Genomic DNA, 24,007 nt, shown 5'->3' with positions numbered 1-24,007 from the left:
ATCTGAAGTTGTTGAACTCGATATTGAGTCCGGAAGGCTGTAAAGTGCCTAATCGGAAGATGAGGTGCTGTTCCTCGAGTTTACGGTGAGCTTCCGTGGAACAATGCAAGAGCCCGAGTACAGTGAGGTCAGAGCGGGAGTGAAGCAGTGAATTGAAATGACAGGCGACCAGAAGCTCGGGGTCACCCTTACGGACTGAACGGAGGTGTTCCGCAAAGCGGTCGCCCAATCTGCATTTGGTCTCCCCAATTTAGAGGAGCCCACATTGGGAGCAGCGAATACATTATACTAGATTGCAAGAAGTACAAGTAAATCGCTGTTTCACCTGGAAGGGGTGTTTGGGGCCCTGGACACTGGGAAGGGGGGAGGTATAAGGGCAGGTGTTGCATCTCCTGCACTTGCACGGGAAGGTGCCGGGCGAAGGGGAAGGGGTGCTGGGGGTGATAGAGGAGTGGACTAGGGTGTCTCGGAGGGAGCGGTCCCTACGGAATGCTGAAAGGGGAGGGGAGGGGAAGATGCGATTGGTGGTGGGATCACGTTGGAGGTGGCGGAAATGGCAGAGGATGATCCGTTGAATGTGGAGGCTGGTGGAGTGAAAGCTGAGGACAAGGGGAACCCTATCGTGGTTCTGGGAGGGTGGAGAAGGGGTGAGGGCTGACGTGCGGGAGATAGACCGAACCCGGTCGAGGGCCGTGTCAACCACGGTAGAGGGGAATCCTCGGTTGAGGAAAAAGGAAGACATGTCGGAAGCACTGGTGTGGAAGGTGGCATCGTCGGAGCAGATGCGGCGGAGACGGAGAAACTGGGAGAATGGAATAGAGTCCTGCAAAGCGTCTTGCCCGTCTCCGCCCTTGCCTCAGCTCATCCGCTGCTGAAACCTTCATTCATGCCTTTGTTATCTCTAGACTTGACTATTCCAATGCACTCCAGGCTGGCCTCCCATGTTCTACCCTACATAAACATCATCAAAAACTCAGCTTCCCGTGTGCTAACCCGCACCAAGTCCTATTTACCCATCGCCCCAGTGCTCGCTGACCTACATTGGCTCCCGGTTAAGTAATGCCTCAATTTCAAAGTACTCATCCTTGTTTTCAGATCCCTCTATGGCCTCGCCCCTTCCTATCCCTGTAATTTCCTCCAGCCCCACAAACGCCCAAGATATCTGCACTCCTCTAATTCTGCCCTCTTTAGCATCCCTGATTATAATCGCTCACCCATTGGTGTCGTGCCTTCTGTTGCCTAAGCCCTAAGCTCTGGAATTCCCTGCCTAAACCTCTCTGCCTCTCTACCTCTTTTTCCTCCTTTAAGATGCTCCTTCAAACCTACCTCTTTGACCAAGCTTTTAGTCAGCAGCCCTAATTTCTCCTTCTAGATCGGTGTCGAATTTTTGTCTTATAATACTCCTGTGACTCCGTTAAAGGAGCTAAATAGATACAAATTGTTGTTGTTGTTGTCAGGTATCGGCTCCTTAAGACCACTAACACTTCCAGTACCGGTGTTGTCTGGTAGAAGTTGCTAACCACTACCACCCCCCTATTCTTCTATTTATAAACCCAAGCAACCCATATGCTTTTTTAAACACCTGATCAAATTGCTCTGCCAACTTTAAGGATTTGTGTACATGGACACCAAGGTCTCTCTGCTCATCTACACTTTTGTTGTCTGGTAGCAGCTGCTCCACCATGCCATCTAACACTTGCAGTACCAGTGTTGTCAGGTAGGGGCTCCCTATGCCCTCTAACACTTGCAGTACTGGTGTTGTCAGGTAGGGGCTCCCTGTGCCCTCTAACACTTGCAGTACCGGTGCTGTCAGGTAGGAGCTCCCTGTGCCCTCTAACACTTGCAGTACTGGTGTTGTCAGGTAGGGGCTCCCTATGCCCTCTAACACTTGCAATACCGGTGTTGTCAGGTAGGGGCTCACTATACCCTCTAACACTTGCAGTACCAGTGTTGTCAGGTAGGGGCTCCCTATGCCCTCTAACACTTGCAGTACCAGTGTTGTCAGCTAGGGGCTCCCTATACCCTCTAACACTTGCAGTACCAGTGTTGTCAGGTAGGGGCTCTCGTGCCCTCTAACACTTGCAGTACCGGTGTTGTCAGGTAGGGGCTCCCTATACCCTCTAACACTTGCAGTACCAGTGTTGTCAGATAGGGGCTCCCTATACCCTCTAAAACTTGCAGTACCAGTGTTGTCAGGTAGGGGCTCCCCGTGCCCTCTAACACTTGCAGTACCGGTGTTGTCAGGTAGGGGCTCCCTATACCCTCTAACACTTGCAGTACCAGTGTTGTCAGGTAGGGGCTCCCTATGCCCTCTAACACTTGCAATACTGGTGTTGTCAGGTAGGGGCTCCGTGTGCCCTCTAACACTTGCAGTACCAGTGTTGTCAGGTAGGGGCTCCCTGTGCCCTCTAACACTTGCAATACCAGTGTTGTCAGGTAGGGTCTCCCATGCCCTCTAACACTTGCAATACCAGTGTTGTCAGGTAGGGGCTCCTGTGCCCTCTAACACTTGCAGTACCAGTGTTGTCAGGTAGGGGTTCCCTATGCCCTCTAACACTTGCAGTACCGGTGTTGTCAGGTAGGGGCTCCCTATACCCACTAACACTTGCAATACCGGTGTTGTCAGGTAGGGGCTCCCTGTGCCCTCTAACACTTGCAGTACTGGTGTTGTCAGGTAGGGGCTCCCGTGCCCTCTAACACTTGCAGTACCAGTGTTGTCAGGTAGGGGTTCCCTATGCCCTCTAACACTTGCAGTACCGGTGTTGTCAGGTAGGGGCTCCCGTGCCCTCTAACACTTGCAGTACCAGTGTTGTCAGGTAGGGGCTCCCTATGCCCTCTAAAACCTGCAGTACTGGTGTTGTCAGGTAGGGGCTCCCTATACCCTCTAACACTTGCAGTACCAGTGTTGTCAGGTAGGGGCTCACCGTGCCCTCTAACACTTGCAGTACCAGTGTTGTCAGGTAGGGGCTCCCGTGCCCTCTAACACTTGCAATACCGGTGTTGTCAGGTAGGGGCTCCCCGTGCCCTCTAACACTTGCAGTACCAGTGTTGTCAGGTAGGGGCTCCCGTGCCCTCTAACACTTGCAATACCGGTGTTGTCAGGTAGGGGCTCCCTATACCCTCTAACACTTGCAGTACCAGTGTTGTCAGGTAGGGGCTCCCTATGCCCTCTAACACTTGCAGTACCAGTGTTGTCAGGTAGTGGCTCCCTATGCCCTCTAAAACTTGCAGTACTGGTGTTGTCAGGTAGGGGCTCCCTATACCCTCTAACACTTGCAGTACCAGTGTTGTCAGGTAGGGGCTCCTCGTGCCCTCTAACACTTGGAGTACCAGTGTTGTCAGGTAGGGGCTCCCGTGCCCTCTAACACTTGCAATACCGGTGTTGTCAGGTAGGGGCTCCCGTGCCCTCTAACACTTGCAGTACCGGTGTTGTCAGGTAGGGGCTCCCGTGCCCTCTAACACTTGGAGTACCAGTGTTGTCAGGTAGGGGTGCCCTATGCCCTCTAACACTTGCAGTACCGGTGTTGTCAGGTAGGGGCTCCCTATACCCTCTAACACTTGCAGTACCGGTGTTGTCAGGCAGGGGCTCCCGTGCCCTCTAACACTTGCAGTACCGGTGTTGTCAGGTAGGGGCTCCCTGTGCCCTCTAACACTTGCAGTGCCAGTGTTGTCAGGTAGGGGCTCCCTGTGCCCTCTAACACTTGCAGTACCAGTGTTGTCAGGTAGGGGCTCCCTATGCCCTCTAACACTTGCAATACCGGTGTTGTCAGGTAGGGGCTCCCCGTGCCCTCTAACACTTGCAGTACCAGTGTTGTCAGGTAGGGGCTCCCGTGCCCTCTAACACTTGCAGTACCGGTGTTGTCAGGTAGGGGCTCCCTATATCCTCTAACACTTGCAATACCAGTGTTGTCAGGTAGGGTCTCCCATGCCCTCTAACACTTGCAATACCAGTGTTGTCAGGTAGGGGCTCCTGTGCCCTCTAACACTTGCAGTACCAGTGTTGTCAGGTAGGGGTTCCCTATGCCCTCTAACACTTGCAGTACCGGTGTTGTCAGGTAGGGGCTCCCGTGCCCTCTAACACTTGCAGTACCAGTGTTGTCAGGTAGGGGCTCCCTATGCCCTCTAAAACCTGCAGTACTGGTGTTGTCAGGTAGGGGCTCCCTATACCCTCTAACACTTGCAGTACCAGTGTTGTCAGGTAGGGGCTCACCGTGCCCTCTAACACTTGCAGTACCAGTGTTGTCAGGTAGGGGCTCCCGTGCCCTCTAACACTTGCAATACCGGTGTTGTCAGGTAGGGGCTCCCCGTGCCCTCTAACACTTGCAGTACCAGTGTTGTCAGGTAGGGGCTCCCGTGCCCTCTAACACTTGCAGTACCAGTGTTGTCAGGTAGGGGCTCCCGTGCCCTCTAACACTTGCAGTACCGGTGTTGTCAGGTAGGGACTCCCCGTGCCTTCTAACACTTGCAGTACCAGTGTTGTCAGGTAGGGCTCCCTGTGCCCTCTAACACTTGCAGTACCAGTGTTGTCAGGTAGGGGCTCCCGTGCCCTCTAACACTTGCAATACCGGTGTTGTCAGGTAGGGGCTCCCCGTGCCCTCTAACACTTGCAGTACTGGTGTTGTCAGGTAGGGGCTCCCGATGCCCTCTAACAGTTGTAATACCGGTGTTGTCAGGTAGGGGCTCCCTATACCCTCTAACACTTGCAGTACCAGTGTTGTCAGGTAGGGGCTCCCTATGCCCTCTAACACTTGCAGTACCAGTGTTGTCAGGTAGTGGCTCCCTATGCCCTCTAAAACTTGCAGTACTGGTGTTGTCAGGTAGGGGCTCCCTATACCCTCTAACACTTGCAGTACCAGTGTTGTCAGGTAGGGGCTCCCGTGCCCTCTAACACTTGGAGTACCAGTGTTGTCAGGTAGGGGTGCCCTATGCCCTCTAACACTTGCAGTACCGGTGTTGTCAGGTAGGGGCTCCCTATACCCTCTAACACTTGCAGTACCGGTGTTGTCAGGCAGGGGCTCCCGTGTCCTCTAACACTTGCAGTACCGGTGTTGCCAGGTAGGGGCTCCCTGTGCCCTCTAACACTTGCAGTGCCAGTGTTGTCAGGTAGGGGCTCCCTGTGCCCTCTAACACTTACAGTACCGGGGTTGTCAGGTAGGGGCTCCCCGTGCCCTCTAACACTTGCAGTACCAGTGTTGTCAGGTAGGGGCTCCCGTGCCCTCTAACACTTGCAGTACCGGTGTTGTCAGGTAGGGGCTCCCTGTGCCCTCTAACAGTTGCAATACCAGTGTTGTCAGGTAGGGGCTCCCATGCCCGCTAACACTTGCAGTACCAGTGTTGTCAGGAAGGGGCTCCCTATGCCCTCTAAAACATGCAGTACCGGTGTTGTCAGGTAGGGGCTCCCCGTGCCCTCTAACACTTGCAGTACCAGTGTTGTCAGGTAGGGGCTCCCGTGCCCTGTAACACTTGCAATACCGGTGTTGTCAGCTAGGGGCTCCCCGTGCCCTCTAACACTTGCAGTACCAGTGTTGTCAGGTAGGGGCTCCCGTGCCCTCTAACACTTGCAGTACCAGTGTTGTCAGGTAGGGGCTCCCTGTGCCCTCTAACACTTGCAATACTGGTGTTGTCAGGTAGGGGCGCCCGTGCCCTCTAACACTTGCAGTACCAGTGTTGTCAGGTAGGGGCTCCCTGTGCCCTCTAACACTTGCAGTACCAGTGTTGTCAGGTAGGGGCTCCCCGTGCCCTCTAACACTTGCAGTACTGGTGTTGTCAGGTAGGGGCTCCCTATACCCTCTAACACTTGCAGTACCAGTGTTGTCAGGTAGGGGTTCCCTATGCCCTCTAACACTTGCAGTACCGGTGTTGTCAGGTAGGGGCTCCCATGCCCTCTAACACTTGCAGTACCGGTGTTGTCAGGTAGGGGCTCCCTATACCCTTTAACACTTGCAGTACCAGTGTTGTCAGGTAGGGGTTCCCTATGCCCTCTAACACTTGCAGTACCGGTGTTGTCAGGTAGGGGCTTCCTGTGCCCTCTAACACTTGCAGTAGCAGTGTTGTCAGGTAGGGGCTCCCTATGCCCTCTAAAACTTGCAGTACTGGTGTTGTCAGGTAGGGGCTCCCTATACCCTCTAACACTTGCAGTACCAGTGTTGTCAGGTAGGGGCTCCCGTGCCCTCTAACACTTGCAGTACCAGTGTTGTCAGGTAGGGGCTCCCTGTGCCCTCTAACACTTGCAGTACCAGTGTTGTCAGGTAGGGGCTCCCTGTGCCCTCTAACACTTGCAGTACCGGTGTTGTCAGGTAGGGGCTCCTCATGCCCTCTAACACTTGTAGTACCGGTGTTGTCAGGTAGGGGCTTCCTATGCCCTCTAACACTTGCAGTACCGGTGTTATCAGGTAGGGGCTCCTCGTGCCCTCTAACACTTGCAGTACCGGGGTTGTCAGGTAGGGGCTCCCCATGCTCTCTAACACTTGCAGTACTGGTGTTGTCAGGTAGGGGCTCCCGATGCCCTCTAACACTTGCAGTACCGGTGTTGTCAGATAGGGGCTCCTCGTGCCCTCTAACACTTGCAGTACCGGTGTTGTCAGGTAGGGGCTCCCGATGCCCTCTAACACTTGCAGTACCGGTGTTGTCAGGTGGTGGTTCCCCGTGTCCTCTAACACTTGCAGTACCGGTGTTGTCAGGTAGGGGCTCCCTATGCCCTCTAACACTTGCAGTCCCGGTGTTGTCAGGTAGGGGCTCCCTATGCCCTCTAACACTTGCAGTACCGGTGTTGTCAGGTAGGCGCTTCCTATGCCCTCTAACACTTGCAGTACCGGTGTTGTCAGGTAGGGGCTCCCTATGCCCTCTAACACCTGCAGTACCGGTGTTGTCAGGTAGGGGCTCCCTATGCCCTCTAACACCTGCAGTACCGGTGTTGTCAGGTAGGGGCTCCCTATGCCCTCAACACCTGCAGTACCGGTGTTGTCAGGTAGGGGCTCCCTATGCCCTCTAACACCTGCAGTACCGGTGTTGTCAGGTAGGGGCTCCCTATGCCCTCTAACACTTGCAGTCCCGGTGTTGTCAGGTAGGGGCTCCCTATGCCCTCTAACACTTGCAGTACCGGTGTTGTCAGGTAGGGGCTTCCTATGCCCTCTAACACTTGCAGTACCGGTGTTGTCAGGTAGGGGCTCCCTATGCCCTCTAACACCTGCAGTACCGGTGTTGTCAGGTAGGGGCTCCCTATGCCCTCTAACACCTGCAGTACCGGTGTTGTCAGGTAGGGGCTCCCTATGCCCTCTAACACTTGCAGTACCGGTGTTGTCAGGTAGGGGCTCCCTATGCCCTCTAACACCTGCAGTACCGGTGTTGTCAGGTAGGGGCTCCCTATGCCCTCTAACACCTGCAGTACCGGTGTTGTCAGGTAGAGGCTCCTCACACCAATTCAATTCAAATTGCTTTATTGGCATGATGATGACAAGATACATCTTATGTTGCCAAAGCACAGAAAAAGAACATGTATAATTGAGCACATAAACGCAGATCCAGACATACAGTGTATAGACAAATATACGCATGTATACATAAATATATACACACATATAATATACATATAATCTTTTCTTAGATTCAATGGTCACTGGTTGTCCCTTTGCTTATGGCAAGCTGTAACATAGTTTGCCGCTAAAGTTACACATTTTCTCTGTTCCCCTAATAGATATGGGAGTTTTTGGTGGTCATTCAAATTTTTGAATTCAGAGCATATTTTTATGAATTTTGGGTAGAAATTCCCCCTTATGTCCTGATAGTTTCCATAAGTTGTGAGGAAGTGCAGCTCTGTCTCCACCACTCCCTGACTGCAGTGAGAGCACAGCCTGTCCTCTCTGGGCAGCCAGGTCTGCCTGTATCTGCCTTTTTCGATGGCCAGGCTGTGCTCACTAAGTCTGTACATTGTCAAGGTTTTTCTCAGTTTGCTATCTTTCACCATGGTCAGGTAATCAGCCATGGTGTACAGTCTGTTTAGGGCCAAATAGCAATCGAGTTTGTTTTGGGTTTTTGTCGATTCTGTCCAATCTGTCAAATATTTTTCTTTTTGTTTAGTAATAATTGTGCTGGGTCGAATTCTCTGTGCTAGGATGTCACTGTCCTAGGGCTTGTAGGATTCGCAAAATTATACTTTATATTATAAAGGGTCGAATGGCAGAAGAGGCCATGATTTTAAAGACTATTTTAAAAGAAGCCCAGAAAAAGGGGCATTCAAAATGGCCACCAGACCCCGTGATCAGCTTATTGGGACACTTTAAAATGGTTCCTGCAAATCCTCAGACAGCTTTGTGGATTCAGCCCAAAGTAAATTCTGGAAGCCGTTTCTGAGAGAACGAAACCAGACACCCACATATACATATAGATTGGATACCTATCCAGTCGAGATCGGCCTGTAGATAAAGGCCATCTAAATGTTGACCCAGACAAAAGGGAACAGTTTCATATTCATGAGAAGAGCATCAAGGGCCCGTTAAGGACATCACCAGGACATTAAAACCAATGAAGGTCATTCCAGACCAGAGATGGGCCATTACCGGCCATCCAAGAACAGTTTAAAATATAATAACTACCCCGTTGTGCAACAAGCTCGCCAAAAGTTAAACAAAGACTAACCTGATTTGGCGCGAGATAAGGGCTTCTGGAGAAGAAGTATAATTGTGAGAACACACGGGTAGGGGTTATCTCTCTCATCAGCTTGCCAGCTTGCAGGCCTGCCCAGCTTTTGAGCTGGGTAAAGAGGAGTCGCTTCGGGAGAAGATCAGCGGGACTCCTCTCCATCGACGGAGAGGAAGGAGAAGAAGACCAAACCGCCATCAAGAAGACCATTCGAGCCGGCGTCCCGCCCCGGGGTCAAACTTCGGGAGATCATCGACCAACCCCGGGCTGTTGACGAAAACGAGAGGCCCTCTCCCGGCTCGGGAGAAGAGATAAAATAAAGCTGAAGAAACGATGGGGGCCAGCCCAAGGCTCCTCTGACTGGGGTCAAGCCGACGATCCCCGACCCCGCCGACATCCAGGCCAGCCGGTGTCCAGCCGCCCCCGACCCCCACCTCAGGAGAGAGGTGAGGCGCAGCTCGCTGGGGCTCCATGATCCACATGGAGACGGGATGCCTGAAAGGACCAAACGCAGACTGGTTCAAAACCTTGCACTTCCTAGTTGGATTGGTGAGCATGTTTCTGGCCCTCCATAATCAGATCTAGATAGGTTTAAGGGGGTGGATATTTAAGGGTATAATTAACATGAGTTGTTATCCCTCGATGTTCCGTGTGTTTCCCTATTTCATGATGATTTTTGTAGAGTATAATATGCCTGTATTTGCCTTAGTTAGTATTGTGTCGTTATGATTTGTTTGTGTTTTTCCCTCCCATGTACTCTCTTATTTGCTTGCATTTGATTTGTGTTTCCATATGCAATAACATTTCATTTCGTTTCATCAAACTTGGTCTATAAGAGTTTTCTCTACATTGTAGTTCCTGCCCCAAAGTCCAGAGTATAGAATCTAAGGGGCGAGTGGGTCGAACCACTCAAGGTTTTACTGTGCAAGAGAGAGAGGCCTCTAGAGAGAGAAACCTCTGTGATCTAAAACCCCTTACAGGCTGATTATTATTAGTAGTGTTAGTAGTTACTTCACTGAGTCCCAGGACCAGTTGACTGAGGGGACTCTTCTTTATGTTCACCTCTTGGCATTTCAGGGCTTTGTAATGATAGCAGTGGGGGTTGCTCATTTTTAGATGTTTCCAAAATTTGATGGCTCTTTTTTGGATATTAATTAGTAGTGGATATTGGCCTAATTCTGCCCTGCATGCATTGTTTGTGGTTTTCCTCTGAGTCCGGAGGATACTTTTACAGAATTCTGCATGCAGGGTCTCAATTGGATGTTTGTCCCATTTTGCAAATTTGTGTTGTGTTAGCGGACCCCACACCTCACTGCCATAAAGTGCAATTGGTTCAATTACTGATTTAAACATTTTGAGCCAAATGCCAATTGGAATTTCTATTTGGATTGACTTTTTAATGGCATAGAAAGCCCTTTTTGCTATCTCTTTCAGTTCATTCACAACCAAATGAAAATTTCCCGTAGAACTGATTTTTAAGCCTAAGTATGTGTAATTTGTAGTTTGTTCAATTTTAGTTGCTCCTAATGTGAAGTTTATTTTGGGTCCCTGATATCTGGATCTTTGCTGGAACACAAGAACTTTAGTTTTTTGGGGGCTTATTGTCAGGGCCCAGGTCTGACAGAATGACTCTAGCAGATCCAGGTTCTGCTGTAGACCCTCTTCTGTTGGTGAGAGCAGAACCAGGTCATCTGCATAGAGGAGGAATTTAACCTTGGAGTCACATAGGGCAAGACCAGGTGCTGTAGATTGTTCAAGTAGTTTTGCCAATTCATTTATATAAATATTTAAAAGAGTTGGTGAGATAAACGAGCCCTGCGCCACGTCACGCCCCTGTGAGAAATATTTTGTTTGTTTGTCTCCAATTTTAACTGCACATTTATTGTTTGTATACATTGATTTAATTACATCATATGTTTTCCCCCCTACACCACTTTCAATAAGTTTTAAGAATAGACCGTCGTGCCAAATAGAATCGAAAGCCTTCTGGAAATCTATAAAGCAGGCAAAAATTTTGCTTTTGTTTGGTGAACATGTTTGTCAATTAGGGTGTGTAGGGTGAAAATATGATCCGATGTTCTATAATTTGGTAAGAATCCAATTTGGCTTTTACTCAAGACATTGTGCTCCATAAGGAAGTTTATAAGTCTTTTGTTTATGATACTACAGAATACCTTCCCCAGATTACTGTTCACACAGATGCCTCAGTAGTTATTTGGGTCAACTTTGTCTCCACTTTTATATATGGGCATTGTGAGTCCTTTGTTCCAGACATCAGGGAAGTAACCGACACTCAGAACCAAGTTGAAGAGTTTTAGGATAGCCAATTTCAGTTTATCATCAGTGTGTTTAAGCATCTCATTTAGGATGCCACCTGCACCACAGGCTTTTCTTGGTCGCAGGTCCTTGAGTTTTTCAAATAGCTCTTTTTCAGTTATTGAGGAGTCAAAAGGGTTTTGGTAATCTTTTATGGTCAGTTTGAGCTTTTCCAATTGTTTACATATTTGATCTTGCTCTGGGCTTAGTGTGTTTTTCTGGTATAATTTTTCAAAATGGTTTTCCCATATGTCTCTATTTTGAATGGACAATTCATCGTGTTGCTTTTGTGTAATGTATTCCAGTTGTCCCAGAAACAATTAGAATCAATAGCTTCTTCAATGGTGCTGAGTTTATTCTTAATATACTGTTCTTTCTTGGTTCTGAGTGTATTTTTGTATTGTGTTAGTGCCTGACAATAAGCAAGACGTAATTCCTCATTTTCTGGTTGTCTGTGTTTTTGGTTTGATATTTTTCTGAGTTTTTTCCTCATGTTATAACAGTCTGAATCAAACCATTTTTTGTGGTTTTGTGTTTTGGATTTACTCTTGGAAGATTTCAAGTTGGACATTGATGCCAAATTATCAAAGATATTATTTAGATTATTCACTGCCAGGTTTACGCCTTCTTTATTGTGAGTGTATGTGTTTTCCAGAAAGGTGTCTAAGAGAGATTGAGTTGATTGACTGCTAATTGCTTTCTGGTATTTTTCAGTGCTGTTTTGGGCCCATCTGTAGGATTTTTTAATGTTGTATAACTTACTGGGCTGTGTTTCTGTGTTGGTTGTTTCTGTCCTTTTAAGATACGCAGTAATTTGGCTGTGATCTGACAGAGGTGTTAGTGGTTTGACTGTGAATGCTCTGAAAGAGGATGGGTCCAGATCTGTAATCATATAGTCTACGGTGCTGATGCCAAGAGGTGAAGAATAGGTCGATCTTCCTAGAGAGTCCCCTCTGAACCTACCATTGACAATGTACAGACCCAGGCTTCGACAGAGCTGCAGGAGCTGCTTTCCGTTTGCATTTGTCTGTTTGTCGTAATTATTCCTGTGTGAATGAAAAGGAAGATCAAAATGGTTATTCCCAAATATGTAATTATTCCCCTGAGTACTGATAAAGTCTGGTTCTTCACCAGTTCTTGAGTTGAGATCACCACAGATCAATACATTCCCCTGGGCCTGGAAATGGTTAATCTCCCTCTCAATGTTGGAGAAGGTGTCCTCTTTGAAGTATGGGGATTCTATAGGGGGGATATAGATTGCGCAAATGAAAACATTTTTCATGCTAGAAATGATGTCTTTCTTAATCTTGAGCCATAAATGATTTTCGTTCTTTTTTATAAATTCAATGTAATTCCTAAGCTCTGCTTTAAACCAAATCAGTATGCCTCCAGAGTCTCTGCCCTGGGTTACTCCTGGCAGTTTATTGGAGGGAACCACCAGCTCTGTGTACCCAGGGGGACAACCAGTGGACCCTTCTCCTCTACACCAGGTTTCTTGCAAAATGATAATGGCCCAGAAATTCGTGTCGGGGGCTTCCCGCGGGTGCAAGCCCCTGACCTACACTTACCTAGCGCGCCAGCAGTTGAAGCCTGGGCCTGCGTGGATTTCCTGTCTGTGGCCCAGTTCAGCTCCTGGCGCGCTGTGCTTGCATGACCCAGCGGCGTACTTAGTGCGATACGTCGGCTGGGATCACGTGAGCACTGGGCAACCAATCGGAGCATGCAAAAGTTCATTCATGAGTTTGACAAGAACTGTCAAACTCATGAAAACTCCGGGCGCCCAAAACAGTACTTAAACTTGAAATAAAATTTAAAAAAACATCCCACTAATTAAATGAACTATAAATAACTTTAAATAACTATTTTAAACAATAATTTAAATTTTTGAAAAAAATAATTTTATAAAAAATCGGGGCTAAAAATACACTTACCTTACTGTAAAGTCTTTAAAAATAAACCTGTGGAAAAAAAATTCTAATTTTAATTAATAGACCACTTACCTTTTAAAATTAAGTCCTTACGTCTGCTTTTTTAAAGTGTAAAAAGTGGAGGCCTTCATGCACGGGCAAACCTGGAACAAAAAAGGAAGTTCAACGTGCACGCGCAGACTCCTGCGCGCACACGTTCCACCTCTGAACCCCTTGGTTCAGAGGATCGGAAATGCCGGTTTCCCGCGCATGCGCTGTGCATGCTGAAAACCGGCAATTCCATCGGTCCCACGCGTGAGTACACGGTGCTTACTCGCGCGTTGGGACACTAATTTCTGGGCCAACGTCTAGATCTTTGATTTCATCTAAGAACTCTGAGGTCCTGCTCTTCAAACCAAACACAGAAGAGCGTAGGCCTTGGATATTCCAGGTTGAGATGCACAAGGATTTCATGTTAAGATTGGTCTTTTACTGTAATAGGTGTGTGTGTGAGTGAATGTGTGTGTTTGTCATGTTAAATGAGAAAAAAAGAATATTTCAAGTGTCTACAAATACTGAGAATATATAACTGCAACTCTTTCTAACAATCACACCTTTTTTTTGTCAGGTGTGAAATGGGCTAGTCATTATACTTCCTGTTCCACAAGGCAGGGGCAGATGATGCTGAGCATCTGCTGTATGTCTCTCAATGGATTGTCTCTGCCTGTAGTATTGCTTACAGCCTGAGCATACCTCAATCTGCCGGGCTGGAGTTCCTGCTGCTGGGGTGGTCCTGCTCTCCTGGGGGGCAGGAGTGGTGCAGGTCGGACAGTGGTGCTGTGCTCTGATGGCGTGTACGTGGGGATCCTCTCTGGTCCTGGTTGGGCTGGGTGGTGGGGATGGGGATGGGGATGTCTGGGTCTTGATAGCGGGGTCCAGGGTGGTGGTGGTCTCTGTAGTGGTCCTGGGCTGTACCTCGCTGGTCTCTGATGGCCGGGGGGGGTGTCCTTTTCCTCTTGGAGTCTGGGTGTGGTCACGGTTAAGAGCGACGTCCTTCAGGGCCTTAGCAAAGACAGGCACTAGCTCCTTATAAAGATGGACGTGGTCGTAAAGGCATTCCACATCGAGGGTGGGATGTTGGGCCAGGTACACGTTTTGTTTTAATGCACAGTCTCATGATATGCTGGCATTTACCTTGTGGATTGTTTTGTAGTGAAAGTCTTTTCTCGGCAACAGTGTGGAAACAGTGATCTTTGTGTTTGGGAAGGTGGTACTTGCCTTCTCAATCACTGTTCGGAGGGATGTTGCCACCCTCTCCTGCTGGGCCCTTAGGTCATTCGTGCCGGTGTGTATTATGATGTGTTGGGGGGAGCCTAAGTGGCTTGTGGACAACATTTCCAGGGCTTTGTCTGATGTTGGGCACCAGAGCTTGGCTACTTTATGTTTAGGGAAGAGCTTTTTCTCCCGGAGGAATTTCCCATTTGAGTCTATTAGTATTACAATGTCAGCCTTGTTGGTGTTTGCTGGCTGGTGACTCTCGCCTGGACTCACAGGTTGTATGTTGGACGTGGGGGGTCGTGTCCGGTGTGGGCGCTCCTCTTGTGAGACGGAGGCTGAGGGGCTCGGCTGTGATTCCAAAGTGGGGGGGGGGCAGACTGGGCTTCAGTGTGCTGGTTGGTCTGTGTGGCACTCCCTGTAGTGTGGGTCTGCTGCTGTTGCTCAGTGAAAGAGTGCAGCTGCTCAGTAAGGCTCTGCACTGTCCTGTCTCTGGCCTCTAGCTGCTGGGCCAATGTATCTATCTCTCCCCTGTAGCTCTCCCTGTCCCTCTGCAGCTCTCTTACCTGCTCCCCAAGTAAAGTCAGCTCTCTCCTGTAGCTCTCCCTCTCTTGCTTTAGTTCTTGCTTTAGTGCTGAGATGCTGCTTACTTGATCGCTTTTCAGTTTAGCAACCTGGTTTTGTAACTGTTTTGTTGTGTGTTGCTCTGGATTCTGAGTAAGGACCGTCTCTCTGAGCTGAACCAGCTCTATCTCCAGCTGCGTGAACTGCTCCTTTAATTGTACCAGGGAGCTGTGGGGCAACAGAGTGGGTGCCTGGTCAGAACTGAGGGGCTCACTCTCCTCCTGGCTAAGCTGCTTTACTCCTGGTGAGCTGCAAGTGGTGGGGGGAGTGTGTGTGGCTTTCTCCCTGACAGTTACACTGGGGCTGGTCTCTCCCTTCTCTACTAATCCTCTCAGTGTCTGGAAGGCCATTTCAAAGTCTTTGAGGTTGCCTTGCACCATTATTGTCCCATTGTTGTACATGTTGACAGTTGTCATTGCACTCTCAAGGTCCTCTGATTCCCTTATTTTCAGTTTGAACCCATTAGTGGTTTCCTCATGCTGAACACAGGGGTAGTGTGTGGTGATTGCTTTGTGCCAAGCAGTGGACTGATCTGAGTAAAAAGTAAGATTACTCATATTCCCATTTTTGTACAAGTCAGCAAAAAGAGTCTCTGGCCTCTCTCTCATCAGCTTTTGCTTGAACTGTTTTCTTGTACTGTCTTTGATGTCAGGGGGAAACTGAAAGAGGGTGCTCTCAGTGCAGTGGGGGAGGGGAGTACTGGTTGCTGCTCTGAGGGGCAGACAGTCTGTCAGTTCTGCTGTGCAGCACTTCTAATTCGCTCATTTCTGAAGCTAATTTGCATACAGCTGTGGATGCTGCCAGTACCGGTGTTGTCAGGTAGGGGCTTCCTATGCCCTCCAACACCTGCAGTACCGGGGTTGTCAGGTAGAGGCTCCCCATGCCCTCTAACACTTGCAGTACCAGTGTTGTCAGGTAGGGGCTCCCCGTGCCCTCTAACAATAATACAATACAATACAATACAAATCGCTTTATTGGCATGATAAGGTACATCTTATGTTGCCAAAGCATCAAAATACATTTATTTATTCTAACACTTGCAGTACCGGTGTTGTCAGGTAGAGGCTCCTCACACCATCTCACACTTGCAGTACCGGTGTTGTCAGGTAGAGGCTCCTCACACCATCTAACATTTGCAGTACCGGTACTGCCAGGCCAGGTGGCGCTGTTTCCCCCCCAATCTCAGGCACTCACATCCGGTGCGGCTGCGAGCTGATTCAGCTGTCGATCAGACCGCAAAAAATAAGCGGGGAGAAGAGAGAGCGGCAGCAGCAGCCCCCCACTCCCACTCCCGCTACCAGCAGCAGCAGCAGCAGCCCCCCACTCCCGCTACCAGCAGCAACGCTCGCTCCCTCCCTGCGCCATGGCGGATAGCAGCAGCCGGTATCAGGCGGTGAGTAGCGGGGGAGGGCGGGTCTCTGTCAGCCCCGGGCGGGCGATGGGCGGCGATCGCCAGGAGACACCGAGGCTTGGGGCTGTTCTCTAGGCCTCGTGCTATTGTTAACATGGACGGGGGCGAAGGATTAGGAAGGGAAACGGAGAAATTGTTGGTCTCGCTGCTGACTGACGGCAACCTCGCGAGTCATGGCACCGGATTTAATAGCCCACCATCAATTATTGATGTAATCAGGAATCACACTAACTCCATTTTGTTTTTCTTTTAAATAAAATATGTCACATACAAAAGGAGGGCTTTGTGAATCGCGGTAGAATTGCCTTCTGTGTTGGGAAATGCAGTGTTGGCGGAGACTGTCGATCATTGGAAGTGACGGTCACACATTTTGTTTTAAAATGTCATCTGCATTGGGTCCATGTCCCTCTTGCATCTGAAGTCTTTAAATGGATTTCCAGACTGTCTGGTTCTGGGTGAGATGGCGAGTCCCACTTCATTCTCTTGTTGATAACCTTGGGTCAAAGGATCACGGAATCCAACACTCTTCTGGAAATGTTACAGGAGCTTGTCAACATCAGGGGGTTCTGTTGCTGGACGACTAGTGGGTTATGTTGCTGGACTAGTAATTCAGAGGCCTGGATTAATGATCCAGAGATGTGAGTTCACCACGGCAGCTGGAGAATTTAAATTCAGTTAATTAAATAAATCTGAAATAAAAAAAGCTTGTGTCAGTAATTGTGAAACTACCAGATTGTCAAAAAACCATCTGGTTCACCAATGTTTTTTAGGGAAGGAAGTCTGCTGTCCTTACTTGGAATGTGGTTGACTCTTGACTGCCCTCTGAAATGGCCTAGCAAGTCACTCAATTGTCATCACCACCTTCTCAAGGGCAATTAAGGATGGGCAATAAATACTAGCCAGGAACGAATAATTAAAAAAAAAAGTTAAGAGTGGCAATTAGAAACTGAAGAGTGGCTGGAATTGCAAACTCATTTCAACACGAGCTATATTGTTCTTGAGAGTGACCTACACAAAAATAGGTTACAAAATGAGTGATTGGCATTCGCCTATCTACCTCAAAGCTTTTCCTACAATTATTGAAGGTCTATTTAATACTGTCTGTCACCTAAAGACAATGCAAGTGAATCTTTTTTTTAAAGTGCACACATCTCTGGGTTGGACCCATTTATATGGTTCAAAATAACATTTATAGTCATTGTTTATGATAAAGAAAGGGAAGCACTCTGATGTAAAGGGAGTCTGAGATGCAGTGCAGGATTTACCAGCACTATAAATACTCCCCAGTACTATAAATATTTAACAGCTGATCAGATTACCTTTTGAGTGATGAGGACCAATCTTGATTTATGGCTGCTCCTTCCCTGCTGGTAACTGATATTGAGGGAAAGCAATGGGTTCTTGAGTTATGTAGGGGAAGTTTTGTAACAATATTAGTTTGTGACAAGTAAAGGGTGGCTACCAGATACCACAAATAAAAAACCATCCTGAACCCAATTGCACCTGTAAGTATGCTGCTTGACCTGATGAAACTCATTTGGTAATGTTACTGTACCATTTAATCTTGGTCCTGAATGTTTTAATGAAATGCTTTGGGACGGTTTACTACATTAAAGGTGCTATATAAATGCAAATTGTTGTCTCTGCTGATTTTTACAACCAAGAATTGTCCTGAAACCAAACAGGAGACATAAGATAAATATGTTCTATTGATTTCTATTAATTCCCTCACCTACCATATAATTAGCTCCATTAGCATGTCTCCATTTATGCTGTAGAATTTATATTTAAAAAAAAACTTTAAATGCATTTTTAGAATACAGTGCCCAATAATTGAGCGGGAGATGCAGTGAAATAAAGTATACAAAATACGTGAATCCTATCATAGCAGGCAGTTGTTGTGACTTGTAAATCTTAGCAGGCATGTTATTTAGAGGTTGAATAGGAAGGGGTATAATTTATTTTGACTCCAGACACATAATGGCTACTGGACAAATTGTCGCAGCTGTAGAACTTGGTAAAATTGGAAACAACCTTTTTTTAAAAAGAAGTATTTAGATTGAATACCTTTAGTTTTCTAATGACAGTGGAGGCCCTAATAATCCCCAAGAAGAAGTCATTTCTGAGCATCATTCAGGGGGGTTTAGAAAAGTAGACATTTGGGACATGCAGTGTTAGTACAGAGTACACTAAATGTATGTCTCCAAGAGAAAGGGGGAAGGGAAGGTGAAGTCACATGATTCATTTAACTAGCTGACTGGTTGTGTTCCTCTTTGGAAACTGCTGCTGCCAAAGGCAGGTGACTTGGGCATGATCCAGAGCGAAGTGCTTCTTCCTTTGTCGAAATCTTCTTGAAATATGCAAATTGTGGGGGAGGGGGGTGAGGGAGAGACTCCTGTACATGATTAAATACAGTGAAATACGCTGCAAATGTTTGTATTGGGATTCTTGTGCTCGCTTGATGTCTGTGATTCCAGTACCTCTGCAAATTTCAGAATTGTACAGTTGAAATATCTTACTGGAGTTAATTTTTTACCTCACTTTTGTTCTAATGTACTGTACTTAAGATAGGTAGATATGTACCTCTACCTTTGCACTGACCAGGTCCCAGAAACATCTACTCCATTAGGGGTTGGCACCCGTCCCTATTTTGATGAGTAACCTACTTTCACATTGGCTGCTAAATATGCAAGAATGCTCTAAGGGACTTTGCCTTCCCTGTGGGGGAGGTCCTCACTTTCACTTGCTGCTTGTCCATGGTGTGAGGAAAACACACATTTTGCTAAGCAAGTTGGTAGACCTTTACTGTTTTTTTTTTCCAACAATTTCTTATATTCCCAGTTGAGATGAATGTCAGCATGAGAAAGATTACATTCTAATATGTCCAGTGAGAATTGTTTTGGAAACTGCATCCATGCTTTGACGGACGATTCTTCGTTTTGAAAGAGGAAATTCATCCCCTCTGTTGAATCCAAAATCTCCTAGATTCCACTCTGTGAAATTCCCTCCATAAATTCCTCTGCCTTTCCTCCTTTAAGATAATTCTTAAAAGTCATCTCTGTTACCAAGCTCTTGGTGATCTCTCCGAACCTCCTGTGGCTCGGTGTCCTTTTTTCTTTGCACCTCTGACGCACCTTGGGATGTTTCTCTGGTGTTAAAGATGTCACATAACTGCAAATTGTTTTTGCTAGTGCTCCCGTGATAGTGTTAGATAGGGGATTCCAATATATTGACCCAGTGATAATGAAGGTTATAAAGAGTTGAGTGGGAAGAATCCCCAAAGGTTCTTGTCAATAAGCCTGGTTGACTGGTGAACCAGCAAAAACACCCTGTGGTATTGTGGACCTGCTAACTTGGATTTGGACTAAGTTTGCCATAGAGGCGTGGCTTGGTTACAATCTCCCATCACCAGGCAATTTGCCTTGGAGCCAACATGACCTGAATGGACCCTGCATATCTCACCATTGCGCGCCCCCGCTCATGAGGGTAGACATTAATTGGGCGCAAAGTTAAAGACCAGTGTATTATATGCATGATCTCTCTTGTTATTTGTAAGTAATTTGTGATGGACCAACAAAAAATGGTTTGAGGACTCCAGTAAGGCCATTCCACTATAATATTTCAAAGAATTTGGAAGGTGTAAATTTAATGCACACGTGAGTGCGTCGTCTCCAAGAACTTTGTTTTGCACAAGATCTCCTAGTTGAGAACAAATGCATTGTAATAAAGAATGGAGCAGAATGTAATTTGCATACCAGCATAGCTGTGTCAGTTAATATTTAGATAGATCCAGTTCCTTTCATTACTTGCTACGGTGTGGTGTAAATAGGATAGTGATAAGCTGTGCTATATAATTTATATATTCGTTTGTAGTGCTGACCACGACTCCCCATGTATGAGTTAGGGCAGCTTACTGATGTTATATCATTGTATCCCCCAGCTCTTCATCAGTACATCCTCTGTATTTTACAATATGATGTTATATGTCTAGTAAGACACAATTAAATGCCCCACACCAAACTTCTCATGCAAGTTCTTCTCATCAGTCAAGCCATCAGAGGGAGGGGCTTGCCCAGAGGAAGAATATCATTGGTTGTGGGCTGTGGGGTTAGTCAAATTTGCTGAGTAAGGCATCACGGGTCACCATAGTCTCCTGGCGCTTGCCTGATTTTTCCTGAAATTGGCCATGGGTTACTTTATGTACTTTTGCTTTTTGGAGGATTTCATGTTACTGACAGTTTATTGGGCTAAAGCAGGGCAATTTCTTTTAACTATTTTAAAGGTTGTAAGTACAGTTACAGTTATTATAATAGTGCATGCAGCTTTATTTACAATATAGTTTTACCTACCTATTCCAGATTTCTTGTGTAAGGAAGGATTTCCATAATATTACAGACAGTGCAGAAAACCAGCACCACAGTGAAACATTTGATCAAATCAGGTTAATCTCCTGTACGAGTTGCTATATTTTTGGACTGATGACCTTGTTTTTGTAATCCTCAAGGCGTTAATTGCTCTGTAGTACTTGGTCTCTGAAAATGGGTATTGCGAATGGAGTCTCCGATATTATTGTGTGGGGACATTCCTCTTACTGAAAAAGGAAAGTTCTGTAAAAACTTGTAGTCCAAAACATTTATTCTCCTATTTCTCACCTGTGGAGTCATACAATGAGCATTTCTCAATTTGTCAGTTCACCTCTCGCCCTCTTGCGTACCAAATGACCTTGGTAAAATATCACTTATGATCAATGTTCCCTTTTAATTTTTTCCGGGTGCGCGGCCCATTCAGAATACCACACGTGTGATTTTTCCTATTTTAAGAGCCGGCTGCGCAGGAGCTGCAGAGTACGGTGTGGCTGTGCAGCTTAAAGGGAACATTGCTTATGATATAAGCATAATGCAGCCCTAATGAGTAATCTGCCTATAGGTGTGCTGTAGTGAATATATTGGAGCAAGGAACAGGATATGAAAAAGTAGCTTAAAATATCAAGTAATCTTTACACAGATGTTATCTTAAAACTTAAATCATTTTTATTGAGGGTAGGCTGTCCTTCCTGGATTTGTTTTCTGCCAGCTTCTGCTAATAAAATAAAATGTCCCCATAAACCACTGGAGTGGTACTGCATGCCCTTATTTCAACTAGCCATTGTGCTGATCTCTCTCAATCATTTAGTCGTGCCACCTTTTTAATGCACCATTGGATTGTTCCAAATAATTGAATGTGTGCCAGTCTAGGAAACGGCATGGTGACTGTATCTGTCGCCCTGGATGACTTTGGGGGCTACTGGCATTGGCATAATTTTACTTTTAACAATAAATAAGCTTACTTTGATATAAATGAAAGACAAAATGTGCACTTTTGGTATGAGGGTGCATATATTGAAGAGATCATGATTGTCATGTTTGTGGCAGAATTTATCCTCACTAGAAAGCGGAGATAGGACTGAGCGATCTGCTTGATTAGCTTCCTTGCCACTGGATTTAATCCCCACACTATCCACCAATGATGCACTGTGGCTGCAGTATGTACTACCTGCAGGATGCATTGTCGCAATTCAACAGCACCTCAGTCCCCATCATCTCTACCACCAAGAGGAATGAGCAGCAGCTTGATGGGAGCACCATCGCCTCCCTCCAAATTAACATGGATACACATTGCTACTCCTTCATTGTTGCTGGGTCAAAATCTTTGCCTATTTAACATTGTGTGGAAACGATCATCACCATAAGGACTGTACCACTTCAAGAAGGCCCAAAACCATTACCTGCTTAGGGCAACTAGAGATTGGCAAGAAGTGCAGGCTTGCTAGCATCGCCCACCTCCTGAGAACCAATCAATACAAATGTTTAAAAAAATGTATCTGAGTTGCTAAAAAGACTCCACTGAATTTGTTGGTCACCAAGAAATAGCCAGTTAGCTTCTCTCTGGCCCCTCTTTCTTTCCCCATCTCTGCTGAAGCTGATGATCACCCGCAGTCTCCTGTACCTTGTCCAAGTGGCCATGTTTCCAGTGTGAGCTTAGATGGTGAGTTACAGCAGGCTGTTGACGTGCAAGGATGTCAGAGCCAAGCCCAAATCTGCCCTTAGATGCTGTCCATACCTGCACTTTGCAGCAGGAGTGACTGGCTAGTAATCTGAAATCAGAAGATTTGCTAATTGTCTTTTCCCCCTTCCATTGCTCGGGAATCCTGACCTTCCACATTGCTGTCATGGCTGAGATCAAAATCTGACTGTTTTGTTGTCAAAAATGCTATAAAAGCAAAATTTCCAAGAATAGTTCCTGCCTGAGAGAGATTCCCAAAAGTCCTTGCATACAAATGTCAGAAATGGTACCTGCCTTTGCCAGACCAATTTTGGAGGAAATTAGATACAGGTGGACATGTGTGACAACAAGATCCACGCAGAGAAGAGAAAGAGAATAGGAACATCATTTAAAGAATTCTACTGATTTTATGAAACTATCTTGAGCTTCCCCAATAGTTCAGTGAGTAGTTGAGTTCTACAGACCAGGTTTGATCCCCAGTTTGTGGTGGTTTCACCTGGAACGGAGTCAGAGGCACTGTAGTTGGCCTCCGCACCCGTGGCTCGGAGAGGGTAAAATCAGCCGTGGTTTTAGTAGCTGATCGCTCTCTTAGACCCCTGTTGGGACTCCGCGTGCGGGCAGAGGAGAAGATTGAACTCAACTGCGATTTATTTCTCCCTCCCCCACTCATGAATAATAGAGCACAAATAGCACCTCTGGAGCTGTAGCCCAGCAATGAGGCAGTGCCTTCAGGCGAGGAGACGAGAAAAATATTTTTTTCTGCATAGAAGTACAGGAAACTTTCTGGTATCCGGCACCGACGGGACCGAGCTGGTGCCGTTAGATCAAAACTGCCATAGAAACCAGCGCTAATGTTAAAACATTCGGAGCTCAGAGCTCCGTGTGAAGCAACAAACCCTGTTGCTTAGCAACAGCTTCAAAACAGTCGGCGTAGCTTGCAAGCGTCTAGCTGAAGCTGTTGCTTAGCTACAGAGACGCTTGCAGAGCCAGGACTGGAGAAAAGAAGCAACGAAAAGAAAAAAAAATGATCTGAACCGACTCCTGAATTTTGCCGGTAGATAGAGCTTTCCGGACATTTAACCTCCGGATAAACGAAAGTTTCCTGTAAAATATCTGCGTTGATTGACAGTCTCTAATATTGTATTTTCTTCTCGGGATGCGAGGGAGCAACTTTTTTTTATTTTGTAGTTTGATGTGGGTAAACTGACATTGTATTGCATTAGGGAGGTGGAAAAAAGATGATTCTGTGAAAAGGCATTGCATTGGGGGGTAGGAGAGAGGCATGTGAACAGGCTTTGATAAATGAGCATTTTTGGGTTGTTTCCTGAAGTTTGCTTTTCACATTTCGCAGGTCTGCTGTTAGTGACGGAGTTTTAACTTGTATCTGGTGTTTTGTTGATTCAGTTGCAGAATGAGGAAGAGCCGTTGGAGGTGTCCGAATCTGGGGCTGAGGCTGCCCCGCCACCCTACAGCAGCATCGCAGTAGAAAGTGCAGGTATGTAGAACTGTGCAGCAACCAGAAGGAAAATAGTTACGTCAAAAGGGTACATTTATCACATGTTCCCTGATAGTTTTGCAGGATGGGCATATGTAGTAGCTCACCAGTTTTTCATAGAGATCCTGAATGATGGTGGGGGAAAAAGTTTTAATTTAAATTTTGGAAAATATTTGATCAAACTACTGTAAATTGGGAATTAGTCAAGAATTTGTTAAGTTTCTTTAAACTTACTTCTCCTTTCTCTCCTGTACACCTAACCCACCAACCATTTGAAGAGACAGGGGCTTGCGTTCGAGT

At 46.8% G+C, this 24,007-nt stretch overlaps 1 protein-coding gene across 3 annotated transcripts in view; it reads left to right on the top strand.

The window, feature by feature from the left end:
- The first annotated feature begins 15,945 nt into the window (after positions 1 to 15,945).
- The window catches only part of ndfip1l (Nedd4 family interacting protein 1, like), a 50,256-nt gene continuing 42,194 nt past the window's right edge, over positions 15,946 to 24,007 (top strand). The window contains exons 1-3 of one of the 3 annotated variants that reach the window (XM_085995829.1): positions 15,946 to 16,035; positions 16,068 to 16,152; positions 23,617 to 23,707. In XM_085995829.1, the coding sequence (XP_085851955.1) occupies positions 16,123 to 16,152; positions 23,617 to 23,707 (121 nt within the window). In that variant the 5' untranslated portion in view covers positions 15,946 to 16,035; positions 16,068 to 16,122. Of the gene's footprint in view, positions 16,153 to 23,616; positions 23,708 to 24,007 lie in introns of all 3 variants that reach the window. The other 2 variants (XM_085995830.1, XM_085995828.1) reach the window with 2 other exon arrangements.

This window comes from Somniosus microcephalus, chromosome 8 (genome assembly GCF_052327205.1).
Source record: "Somniosus microcephalus isolate GS21.2 chromosome 8, FLI_Smic_1.0, whole genome shotgun sequence".
Classification (NCBI taxonomy): domain Eukaryota; kingdom Metazoa; phylum Chordata; class Chondrichthyes; order Squaliformes; family Somniosidae; genus Somniosus; species Somniosus microcephalus.
This window is presented reverse-complemented; position numbering and strand designations above follow the sequence as displayed.